The 12500-nt window shown below is 43.9% G+C and overlaps 1 protein-coding gene across 3 annotated transcripts in view; it reads left to right on the top strand.

Moving 5' to 3' along the window:
• Positions 1–12500, top strand: part of gria3a (glutamate receptor, ionotropic, AMPA 3a) — a 60940-nt gene that overhangs the window by 18569 nt on the left and 29871 nt on the right. For all 3 annotated transcript variants that reach the window (XM_076275370.1, XM_076275369.1, XM_076275368.1), the window contains exon 4: positions 7224–7411. In XM_076275370.1, coding sequence (XP_076131485.1) covers positions 7224–7411 — 188 coding nt within the window. The remainder of the gene's footprint in view (positions 1–7223; positions 7412–12500) is intronic.

Raw genomic sequence — 12500 nt, 5'->3', positions numbered from 1 at the left:
GATGGGCAAGTAATGACAATGGCAGAGTAAAGGACAGTCACTGGAACCGTGTTCTTTTTCAGATCTATGTGATAGCTTTTGGGTAGAGAGAATGTTTTGAAACTAATAACAACAGTAGCTGTTAAATATTTTTTTTAAAAATCAACTGTTTGTGCAGTGTGCATTTTGGCACATAGCAGCCTCTTAACCTCATAAAGTACAGAAAGTAAGTGTGTGAAGTTCTATGCAGTCCTCTAGGGAGTCTAACCCAAAAACTCGATATTACAAGTCTTTGGAGTCACCTTGTCATTGACTAGTCTGAAGAGATAATGTCGTGTGTTAACAAGCACTCCTTGTGAGCCTTTTATGTGCCTGACGCGTTTTGAGTGGTGGTGGTGGTGGTGGGGGTGCTAGCGAGCCATGAGCATCTCCCAGCCCAGACAGACCCTCTTTCCCTGAACCCTGTCATATCAGATAGCGGATATCTGACTCGGTGCTCCAGCCTATTTAAAGTAGAGAGCGATACTAAGCTCAGTGCAGCGAGAGAGAAAGAGAGAGAGGGAGAGAAGGAGAGAGAAACAGAGGGGGAAGAGAAGGAGGGAGAAACAGAGGAGAGAGAGAGAGAGAGAGAGAAGCATCCTGGAGCAGCTTAATGGAAAACTGTGGATGAGCTTTGAAGAGCTGAGTGAAAGATTTACCACTCAGAGCCCCCTCGCCTCGAGCTTTAAATAAACAACACGTGTTTCGAATAAAAGATCATCTCATAGAAAGCAAAACTTCACTCCCCTTATCCCATCTTCAGACAAGCCCAAAATAAAAGTGTGTGTGTGTGTATACAGTGTGTGTGTGTGTGTGTGTGTGTGTGTGTGTGTGTGTGTGTGTGTGTGTGTTTGTGTGTGTGTGTGTGTGTGTGTAAAAGAGAAAGAGAGAGAGAGAGAGTGTGTGTGTGTGTGTGTGTGTGTGTGTGTGTGTGTGTGTGTGTGTGTGTGTTGTTGTTGCACATTTAATGTTTACAGGCGCCTGCGTGTATTTTCATGCCTGTCTTTGTGTACTCTGCATGGAGATGAAGTTCTCCCCGGAGCTTCGCCAGGGCTGATTAATCACCTACTGCTAAATGGCACAGTCGGGCTGCTTTCAGGAGCGCTGAGCACATGCTAATTAACAATGGAGAGATGAGGCCAGAACCAGGGATGAGCACACAAGTGAGAAAGACAGAAGGGAGAGAGAGAGAGAGAGAGAGAGAGAGAGAACTAGAGAGGGGGAAGGACAGAAAAAAGAGTGTAAAGGAGAGAAAGAGAGGGAGAGAGTGAGAGAGAGAGAGAGAGAGAGAGAACAGGCAAGGGAGAAAATGCTTTGATGCAGCTTCAGATCATGGGGTGTCATGTACATAATCCATCTTGTCTTTCAAAGCTTTCATGTATCAGTTTTCACCTTCTTTTGTATGCATGCTGTGTATCTGAGTAAGAGAATGTGTGTGTTTGTGTGTGTGTGTATGTGTACGTGCGTGCGCGTACCCGTACCCATGTGTGTGTGTGTGTGTGTGTGTGTGTCAGGAGGCCTGGAGTGCTGTAAAATGCTGAGTCACTCGGGCCCTGTTCTGCGCTGTGCTGTACTGTGCTGTGCTGTGCTGTGTGAGCAGCTGGGGACTGCACAGCTGGCCCGGACCAGAGCTCTCCTGGGTTACAGAAGGTCCTTCCACGCCAGCGGCACCCATGTGTGTGTGCGTGGGTGCCTGCTCAGTGAGAGGAAAGATAGGGGAGTGTGTGTGTGTGTGTGTGTGTGTGTCTGGGGGGGGGTGTGGTCTCATGGGGTGGTCGGTGAGGTACTCAGATGGCCTGCACTGCTTGTTCCTGTACGCATTTCACATCTTTATGCCTCCCAGAAAGCACCAGCTCACTGCTGCTGTGTCTGTCTGTCACTCCCTGTGAGCACCAACCACACCAGGCTGTGTGTTCTTCTGCCCTGTCTGAAAGCCTTCAACTGCTTAACACTATAGAGGGGATGTGAAGCTGGAGCCTCACACAGTCGACTCTCTACGTCGTACACTACTAACTCAGGACAGCTACATGGGCTCCATGGCAGCTCACAGCCCCCCTGCCTCCCTCTCTCTTTTTCTCTCTGCACACACTCACACACACAGTCTAATTTACCCACGTCTGCCTGGCCTGCTTTTCTCACTGACAGCATTTCAGCACCACGGACAGCGATCAGTGTCCTAGTTCCTCTCAGCTCTCTTCAGCCTCAGCAATTCCTCCAGTCTTATCCCACACACCCCTTCTCTCTCCTTTCTAGCTCTCTATCCAAACCCTCGGTCCCCTCTGTCCTTAGCAAAGGAACCTAGAGGCTGACCTCAGAACAGAATCTGATCAGACCTGACGCAAATCAGGCTGGTAGTCGCTGGTAAATTACTCATTATGGGGCTCGAAAGCCATGGGGGATGCTTTCTGCATTACTTTGAATGTATTATTTAAATTTAGATCTACATTTATTCATTTAGCAGACACTTTTATCTAAAGCGACTTACAAAAAAAATGAGGAATAGCATTCGAACTACAATGCAGAGGAGACCTTGTGTGAAGACGAAAAAAGTCATTGTGAAGTGCAAACAATGTTCAGGTAAAAAAGGGACAACGCCACCACTCCTAAGCCAACCAGCAATGAGCTATGGAGAAGGAGCAATGTCGTTAGCATGCTCAGTTGTGCTTTTGAGTGGGTCTGGGAGACTGAAGCCATATGAGGTGACAAACCATAAGAACCTTTGATTGACTGATGGAGTCACATGTTTTTTTTTTTTTTGCCACTGCAGTAGGTTTGGTTTTGTCCATACAGAGAGAGAGAGAGCTCTGGTCAGCAGCAGTGGATAAAGTAGCCTGGGAATGCGTCAGAGGAGCCGTGTGGGGATTAGTGACCCAAATGGGAAGCAGCTTCTTTAGAGCTTGTGTATGTCTGCTGCGGACATTTTTAGTCATTGTGGTTGTAAGTAAAAACCTTAGCTTCACCTCAAAAATATTAAATGCATGAGTTGAGTGTAGCCTGAGGATGAGGACATAATGCTCTCTCTCTCTATCTCCCTCTCTCCCTCCCTTTCTCTCTCTCTCTCTCTCTCTCTCTCTCTCTCTCTCTCTCTCTATCTCTCCCTTTTTTTGCACTCTTTCTCACTCTGCTGCACACACACACACACCCAGACTTGCATTCATGCACAAACTGAAAGAACTTATGTATGCTAAAATATGCTCCTGCGCAGCGTTTCTAGTGTGTTTGTGTGTGGCTATTTGTTTGCACCGATGCTGACTGTTTATGGGACAGATCATCGCGTTGACTAAACTAGTCTGGACAGAGCTCCTCACGTAAGACCATTTTTTGCCTACCCCACCGGCACTCGGAAATAAGTTTTAAAGAGGTCACTCTCTCCCCAAGGGAGCAGAGGATGCAAGGGGACGCAAAGAAAGCAAAGGAGAGCTGGAGGAGAAGAGGAGAGGAGAGGACAGGAAGAGAGGAGGAACAGAGGAGCAGTGGTGAGGAACTGAATTGAGAAGAGAGAAGGAGGAGAGGAGAGGAGAAAAGAAGACAGAAGGGGAGGATGGAGGGCATGGAGGAGAGGGCAGGCTGACTCATGGGTGAACATCATGAGTAACGTCCCTGAGCAAACCCTCGTGAAGTCGGCTTAGTCACGCGCAGACCTTTCTCTCACTCACTCACACACACACACACACACACACACACACACACGCACACACTACACACATATACTCACACATTCACACACATGCACACGCAGCCGACATCCTCATCTGAGAATTTTTAATGGTCTGACCGTCTGAGCCCCAAACATCAAAACATTGGCAACACAATGGAAAGCAAATGTAAACAAAAGTGCTGCGGGAGCAGACGGACGTGCTGATGAGAGGCTGGCCTGCACCTGATTCTGTCCAGAGTTTGGAGAGTGTGTGTGTGTGTGTGTGTGTGTGTGTGTGTGTGTGTGTGTGTGTGTGTGTGTGTGTGTGTGTGTGTGTGCTTGTGTGTGTGTGTGTGTGTGATAGGGAGAGAGAAAGAGAGGCAGGGAGTATGTGTGTGTATATTTGGGATGTGCATTAAAACATTTTTTATAGTATATTTGAGTGTCCATACAGTAAGTGGATAATGTATTGAAAAGGTGACATCTCTCTCCACAAATAAATACCACAACTGTTTTGAGTATGTTTACCATCCTCACAAATTAAAAATATAACAATTATTTGAAGTGAGTATTTGCTAAAGTATCCTATATTCCTCTTAATGTGCCATGATTGTGTGCATGTACAGAATGATATAATCGGGATGCCAGTATTTTAATAGTTGTTAAGCCACAAACGTTTATCCAGATATTTGATTATTTGTACGCCTGTATTTCTGGTGTTGAATGTGTAACATAAAGATGAATAGAAACAGAAAGAAGAGAGACTCACATGCAGAAGTGCAGTGGTCCCATAGATGCCGATAATAAAACTTCTCATTTCCTTGCAGTAGGCTGCTGTGTATTCTCAACACTCACTGCTCATATTTTAGTCTCTTCTGCTCACTTGCAGTGATTTATGGACACGATGCAGTGTGAGAAGTTTTTTAAAAGCCTCTGTTTGTTTGTAAACTAGGAGGAAACTTTGTGACATGAAGGCAGAGGGTGTTGTAAAGACACATAAATGTTTCAACACAGTTTAATTGCACCAAGCACCGAAAACAAAGGCACAGATGTGCTCTTTGAAAGCTCTGGATTAAAAAGTGTTTTGTTAGGGAATGAGAGAGAGCGAGAGAGAGAGGGGAAGGAAAATGTCCCCTGGATAAATCTTCACTGACCTGACTGGTAATTATTTCCTTGCCCATGACAGCATGAAAAGTTAATCAGAATATGTAAAGCTGTTATACGCTGAAGGGTTGTATAATCGACTCTTTAAAGTTGCCTTCAGCGACCATGCTGCCACAGCCCTCTCATTTAACATCAGCCATCTGTTACCAGTGCCAGGGGATAAACCATACATCTACTCTTACTTAGACATTCTGTCTGCGCTTGTGTGTGCCTTTTGGGAGATTTAATGTGATTTTGCATATGTGATTTTACGTGTGTGTGTGTGTGTGTGTGTGTGCGTGTGTGTGTGTGTGTGTGTTCCTTTAGATGGTGTAACCCCATATATGTTCAAGAGGTCACCATGACATTGTCTCCGCTTTTCATATAAAAAGCCACCGTTATGCCGTCTGGTTTTGCCACCGTCAGAACGAAACTTCTGTTAGCAATGAAAAGCCTGTGAGCCAGTGAATCAGCAAGTCGAACGCATATTCACATCTGTCATAATGTGTCGTCTAATCCCTTCTAATTTCATTTCACAGTGCCACGCTCTGTTCTGGATCCCCTGACATGTCTGTGAATATTGCGACTCCGCATTGAAAGTCAAATAGTGGATGCACAAGTTTCTGGCGCTAAATAGAAGCTAATAATGTCACAATCCCAAACGTCCAAATCAGCTTACATTGCTCTGGATGGATGCTCAAGAGAAGTAAAATGGAAGGCGTAATGGCTAAATCTGCCTAAATCCCCTTTTTCCCCCCAGCAGTGCCTGGCAACATGTTTAAAGTGTTAGGCTTTTCCCCTGTCTAAGGCTCTCTGAAGCAAGTACAGTATACCTCAGCGCCCACTGTTCTCTCTGTTCTCTGTTCCACAACACACACACACACACACACACTCACAGATGCCGTTTACACACACACACACACAAACATAAGAGGGCTAACAATTTTGCATGCACATGTGGAGGGTTGCACGTATGTGAGTAAGTGTATGTTTGTTAGTGTGTGTGTGTGTGTGCAGCAGTGTAGGTCTGTGCGGTGCGTTTCATTTTAACATGATAAGAATTTGCATAATCACAGCGAATGGTAATGTTCATTTTCCTGCATCAGCAATTCCTATTCCCCTGTGCTTACTTGCTTACTGGGGAGGAGTTAACCTTAAAAAAGACACTGGAAAAGTGTGTGTGTGTGTTAGAGTGAAAGGTGTATCCAGAAAGCCTTTGCCCCTTCCACAATATTCACCAGCATTCTCAGATTTCCTTGTCTGTCAAGATACAAAGTCAATTCTTTATGAGATTGTCAATTCAATGTCAATTCTTTAGCAAGAATTGTGATTCTTTATCTTGATGCAAAATGCAAACTGCAAACATTATAACTGCAAATATAATATGAAACTATTAATATTATAATAATATACTTCAGTAGTCTGACTACTGTAACTATTAATATTATAATATTATATAACTAGTCTGGAACTATTAATATTATAATATTATACTTCAGTAGTCTGATTCACCTTACACAGTCTTTTGAGACTCTTGCAGAGGGCAATTACAGGAAAGCCAATATCCTTCTGTGACCATCAATACTTTATTACTGAATTCTAGGATTGGCTGCCACATTGAATGAGCTGCACTGTACTGTACTGGATGTGATCCGTATCCTAATGCACTGCTGCCAGAGCCGTCGTCGTCGTCGTCTTTGTTAAATAATGCCCACGCTTTGATGAGGCAGTTCACCCAAAAGCACCTGCCACCCTCCAGTGCAGCCGCGCGTATCTGCTGGCTGTATTTCAGCCAGTCCTTTATTTATAGCCGATAACCTTGAGTTGACATAATGGACTCCGAAATTGATCCGGCGAAAAGGAAATGTGTCATGGTGGGTTGCCGCGATGACAGCTCATCAGGGTTGGTGTTTACCGGGAGTGTCAAGGGTTGCGGACCTTAAATCAGGCTGTGGAAGAAGGGGAACAACAGAGGCTTTGCAAAAATACATTAAAAATAGATGAGAAAGAGGGAAGAAGATAGAGTATCACACCCTCCAGTAAACACCTAGACAGTTTTATTTGTTCTGGAGGATATTACTCACCTGTATGTATGAAAATACCATTGCACAGCACAACTTCAGATCAGATTTATACTTAGTAATTCAATGCAGGAAATTCCCCTTTTTGTCAATGTTCCACTGGGTCCTCATTTAGCGCTTAGGAGGTACACAGTCAGTCTAAATGAACAGGGTCATGTCCTCCTCATGACAAGACAACAAGTTACAAAATGCAGTACCAGGGCACGCCTCGGCAAAGTCAGACTACATTCTCTGTATTGTAAGTCAGTGTTGCGGCAATATGAGTTATTTTAAGGTGAAAGAACTACATTGTGTTTCTTTGAGTGGAACTTGGTGCGAAGTAATGTCCATTGTTGTTCCATTAGGGTTCTCCATTCTGCAGGCCATTATGGAGACTGCCGTGGCCAACAACTGGCAGGTGACGGCGAGGTCAGTGGGAAGCATCGTAGATCCGCTGGAGTACCGACGCATCATCGAGGAGATGGACCGCCGGCAGGAGAAGCGCTTCCTGGTCGATTGTGAAGTGGGCCGCATTAACGCCATCCTGGAACAGGTAATGCTCACCTGCAGGAGTCAACAGTAACTACACACTATGCACATGCATATGGTTTAGCAAGGTCTTATCAAGTCAAGTCATTTCTCAGTTTGGTGGTATAATTAAACAGTATAATTAGTAAAAAGTAAATACTGCAGATTTGTTCTTTTGACATTCCCACAGCATGGGTACTTTTCCTGTATGTGTTCCTGTACACTTCCTCCAAAGGTAACCCTTTGTAAGATGGGTTGGATTCGCCACTCTGTATGATCCGCATTCACCATGACATTTCGTATTAATTTGCTGTCTTTGATTGAATGCTGGGGATTCCGTTCCACTCCCCCCTCGCTGCTCTAAGTGGATTAGTCCTGATTGCTCTTGCCAGATCTCCACGTTAGCCAGAAATCGGACTGACGTTCCGAGCAGAGACAGATGTGTCGGGGGAAACGCAGTTGGAGGTGCTCCCTCTATGCTGTGAGGGGAAAGCACACAGTCTGATGCTCAGGACTCTCTCTGTAATGTATGTCAGGAGAGATGGGATCGCACTGGCGCAAGACAAAAGACAGACGGGAAACCAGGGATCTAAATTGACATCATAGCTGTGTCACAACTGTCAATCCCGATTGCATTATTTTGCATTGATTGTAGTAGAAAATGAATATTTTCATAGATTACGATTATATATAGATGGATACATAGATAGATACTGTAGATAGATAGATAGATAGATAGATAGATAGATATAGAGAGAAAAAAATCAGTCTCAAGGACAGTTTATTTTGTAGGTCATCTTACAACAGCGCACTCCTCTGAAAATGCCTGCCTATGTAAGTAGGACATGGTGTCTCACAATGGAGAGCAAGCAGACAACTAAAAATACTAAACACACTAAAAATACACCCACCTCTATCCCCTGGAGGGACTGCCAAAGATGGCTGCCTGAACCCAGCTGTGAGGGGAAGGATGCTACCACAGAGGCATCAGTTCAGAGTGTGTGTGTGTGTGTGTGTGTGTGTGTGTGTGTGTGTGTGTGTGTGTGAAACCACTGTACAATACATTTCACCAAAAACTAAACTACTAAAGGTCCATGCTATCTCTGACAAACCCACACACACTGTCTCTCTCTCTTCCACTGTCATTTTCTTTCTCTCACTTTCTTCCTTTCTTCCCCCCTCTCTCTCTCTCTCTGTGATGTGTGACAACAGATTTGTATGCCATGGGAATAATAATAATAATAATAATAATAATAAGCTTTATTTGTATAGCACCTTTCATACACAGAATGCAGCTCAAAGTGCTTTACATTTGGAGCATGTAACACAATAATAGAGTCAGTCAGTCATTATCAATCACTCTTCTTCATTGCTGTGGCTGTTTATGATCCAATCAGCAATATATCAGAAATACTATTATACTTATGTAAATATATAAAGGCTTTGCTAACAAATGCTTAGGCTAACTAATGCTTAGGCCCTGTTGATGTGGACCCTAAGCAGCCAGCTTTAGCATGTTCTTAGCATATGTCGTAATTATTATAATTCGCCATACTAGACCCCCCGAAAGGCACACACACATGCACACACACAGACGCGCACACAGGCACACACACAAACACATGCACGCACGCACGCACACACACACACACACACACACACACACACACACACACACACACACACACACACATAATCACGTACACGCACACATGCACACAATTCAAGAATTTCCAGTGAGAATTGAGTGTGCATAATGCAATTCAGTGAGACAGTTAGACCAGTGAAAATTGAGTGTGCATAATGTAATTCAGTGAGACAGTTAGAATCATGCCTTTCACCTTTTGTTTTTAGCCTGACTTTGCTGAATTACTAACTTAGTTAGTACTTGGATAAGAGACCTCCTTGGAAGAGTAGGTTCCTGCTGAAAGCGGTGTTGGTGGCTGGCCAGTAGGTGCCACTCTTCCCTGTGGCCAAAAGCCACCAAACAAATATCAATCCCAATGCCCTATTGCAGTGACAGGGACACTGTACTGCAGGAGATGTTTTCCTTTGCATGAATGTTAAATTGAGGTCCTGACTCACCATGGTTGTTAAAGATCCCATAGCACTTATCGCAAAGAGTAGGTGGTTTCCTGATTTACCGGCTAAATTCCCAACCTGGTTTATTTAATTTGGCCTTGTAATCATCCTCCCAGTGTGTAATTGGTTCATTCACTCCTTCACTCTCCACCTGAACATTCTAGCACATAATGGCTGTTGTGCATCACTCAGATGGGTGCTACACATTGGTGGTGCTTAGTGAGATTTTTCCTCTCCTGTGAAGCACTTTGAGTGTCAAGAAAAGTGCTATAACTGTAATATGTTATTGTTACATTAACCGTTCTCACCCCACCCTACCCCTTTTTACTCCTGTTAAATTACTTATTTTTGTGGAAAAAATGTGCTGGACTGGGCGGCAGTCATATTTTGTACCGCTCTGCAGTACATCTAGTTTGACTTTATACACAGACGTTTAAGACTGGCAGCCTTAACCCTTTACCCCCCACAAGCACGCCATATGGCAACTGTGGCCAGGAAAAACTCCCATATTCCAGGAAGAAACCTTGAGCAGAACCTGACTTAATAGGGGTAGCCCATCTGCTTCTGGCTGGATGCGCCCTCCAATGGCAGCAGATGTAGAATAATATGAAAAAGTAGTCTACGAGATAAGATGAGTTAACTAAAGGCTCTCTTATACAGGTATGTTTTCGGGTCTTTTTAAAAAATATTTACTGAACTCGCCTGCTTGATGTACAGAGGCAGGGTGCTCCATAGCTTTGGGGCATAATGGATAAAAGCAGCTTCTCCATTGCTTGTGGAGCACTTTGGGTACAATTAAAAGATTAGGATTGGAAGATTGAAGTTTCCTTTGTGGTTGATAAGATATTAAAAGCTCAGAGATATATGAAGGTGTTATGCCATTCAGAGCTTTGTAAGTAATTAACATAACCTTAAAATCAATTCTATAGTATAGGAAACAGGGAGCCAGTGCAGTTCACCCAACACAGGGGTGATGTGTTCTCTCTTCTTGGTCTTAGTTAAAAGTCTAGCCGCAGAGTTCTGTATGAGTTCCAATTTCTTTATATGTTTTTTTGGGAAGACCAGTGAAAAGTGCATTGCAGTAGTCTAACCTGCTAGTGATAAAGGCATGAATTAGTTTTTCTGAATCATGTTGAGTTAAAAAGGGCCACACTTTGGCAAATTTTCTCAGGTGGAAATAGGCTGTTTGAGTAACTTTACTGATATGGGGCACTTAACTCTGCATCTAAGATGACACCGAGGCTTGTTACTTTTGGTTTGACCTGGTGTGCCAAGTTCCCCAGATTACTAAGAACAATGTCTCACTTTGGTTTTGGTCCAACCAAAAGTACCTCTGTTTTATCATCATTTAGTTTTAAAAATGTTTTGCTCATTTACTGATTAGGCATGCGGTGAGGGAGCAAAGGACATCTGGGTTAGTTGGCTCCACAGAAATATACAATTGGGTGTCATCTGCATACAGTAGCTGTGGAAGTTTACATTATGCTGACTTATGATGTTTCCTAACGGAAGCATACATATGGGAAAAGAGCAGGGGACCAAGGCAGCTCCCTTGAGCTACACCGAAAGGCAAGCCATGTTTTACAGACACATGATCTCCAAGACTAATATAAAAATCTCTGCCAGTAATGTAGGTTTGAAACCAGTTTAGAGCATTATCAGAGAGACCCACCCACTTAGCAAGGCGGTAAATTAGAATGCTATGATCAATGGTGTCAAATGCCGCACTTAAATCTAGAAGAATAAAGATTGAGACTTTGTTTGAGTCAGTAGCCAGTCTAAGATTATTGACTATTTTTACTAGAGCCGTTTCTGTGCTGTGATTTAATCTAAAACCCTGAGGAATTTAAGGAGGTATTTAACTGATTACAAACAACTTTTTCAAGTACTTTGCTCAGGAACGGTAGGTTTGATATACAGTAGACCTGCTCAGGATAGTATGGTCACCACTGTGGGTTTAGCCTCCTCCATTAAGACATCAGAAATGTATTCCTGATGATAAGAGGCCGAGCGAGACAGATATAAAAAGAGGGGAAAGGGGCGTAGGAGTCGTTTATAGAGCCATATTTTAGGCCAAGGGGCCACCCCGCATGATTAATGGCGTTATAATTGATCTGTTAGGCCTGTAGTTCTGGCCAGTGAGCCCTAATGACTCTAAGCTATTAATACCAGTCAGCAGAATGGGCAAACAGTCCCACTTTACACCATTCCTCCCGGTGGCACACCAGTTTGGCCAAGACTCAACACTCACGGCCTTTTATTGTCAGCCCGTCCATATACAATTGTACAGCAAGGTTGAAATAGCGTTTCTCAATTGGCCATGATGCAGACAAGTAAACATATATTATATACATATACAGTGATTTGGCCGTAGGCATGAGGCTGGATGCCGACGCATATATATAAGCACTTTGAGTTGCACTCTGTGCTATATAAATAAAAACTACTACATATGTATACTAGGCACAAACAGTACAGTTAATACATGAAGTGGGATGTAGACATCTGAGTGCTTTAGATGACAACATAACAGACAACATGACATTACATGACATGAGCATGCAGAGGACTGAGGGTACATTTGGATAATATAGATGTGCAAAATGGCAGAGGAAGAACGTTATGAGGTGTAAAGTGACTAAAAAGTGCCAGTGCACAGTAACGGTGTGGGAGTTGGGGGTGAGTTTGTGTACAGGCTCTTGGTGCGAGAGGGGGGGCGCCAAGATATTGAGGAGCCTGACTGCCTGCCATGTCTGGCTGTAGCAGTTCTGATGCTCCGAAACCTTATACCAGACGGCAGAGAGGTGAACAGATGGGTGTACAGTGTGTTTTGTACAGTTCTGGGTGCTGGGAGGGGAACTCTGATGTTCTTCTCTGCTGTCCTCATAATCCATTGAACTTGCGGTTGGTGGTGTTGCAGTTTCCCTACCAAAGGGAGATGCAGCTGCAGAGGACAATCTCGCAGGAAGTGGAGACGCTGCTGGGATTGGTTGTCCGTGATGCTGCTGTTGAGCGTCCAGATGAGGTCATCT

The sequence above is a fragment of the Alosa pseudoharengus genome, unplaced genomic scaffold, assembly GCF_046254945.1.
Source record: "Alosa pseudoharengus isolate Yale_2024_CS ecotype anadromous, Long Island Sound unplaced genomic scaffold, YU_APseudo_1.1 YU_APseudo_1.1_scf_8, whole genome shotgun sequence".
NCBI classification, from domain to species: Eukaryota; Metazoa; Chordata; class Actinopteri; order Clupeiformes; family Clupeidae; genus Alosa; species Alosa pseudoharengus.
This window is presented reverse-complemented; position numbering and strand designations above follow the sequence as displayed.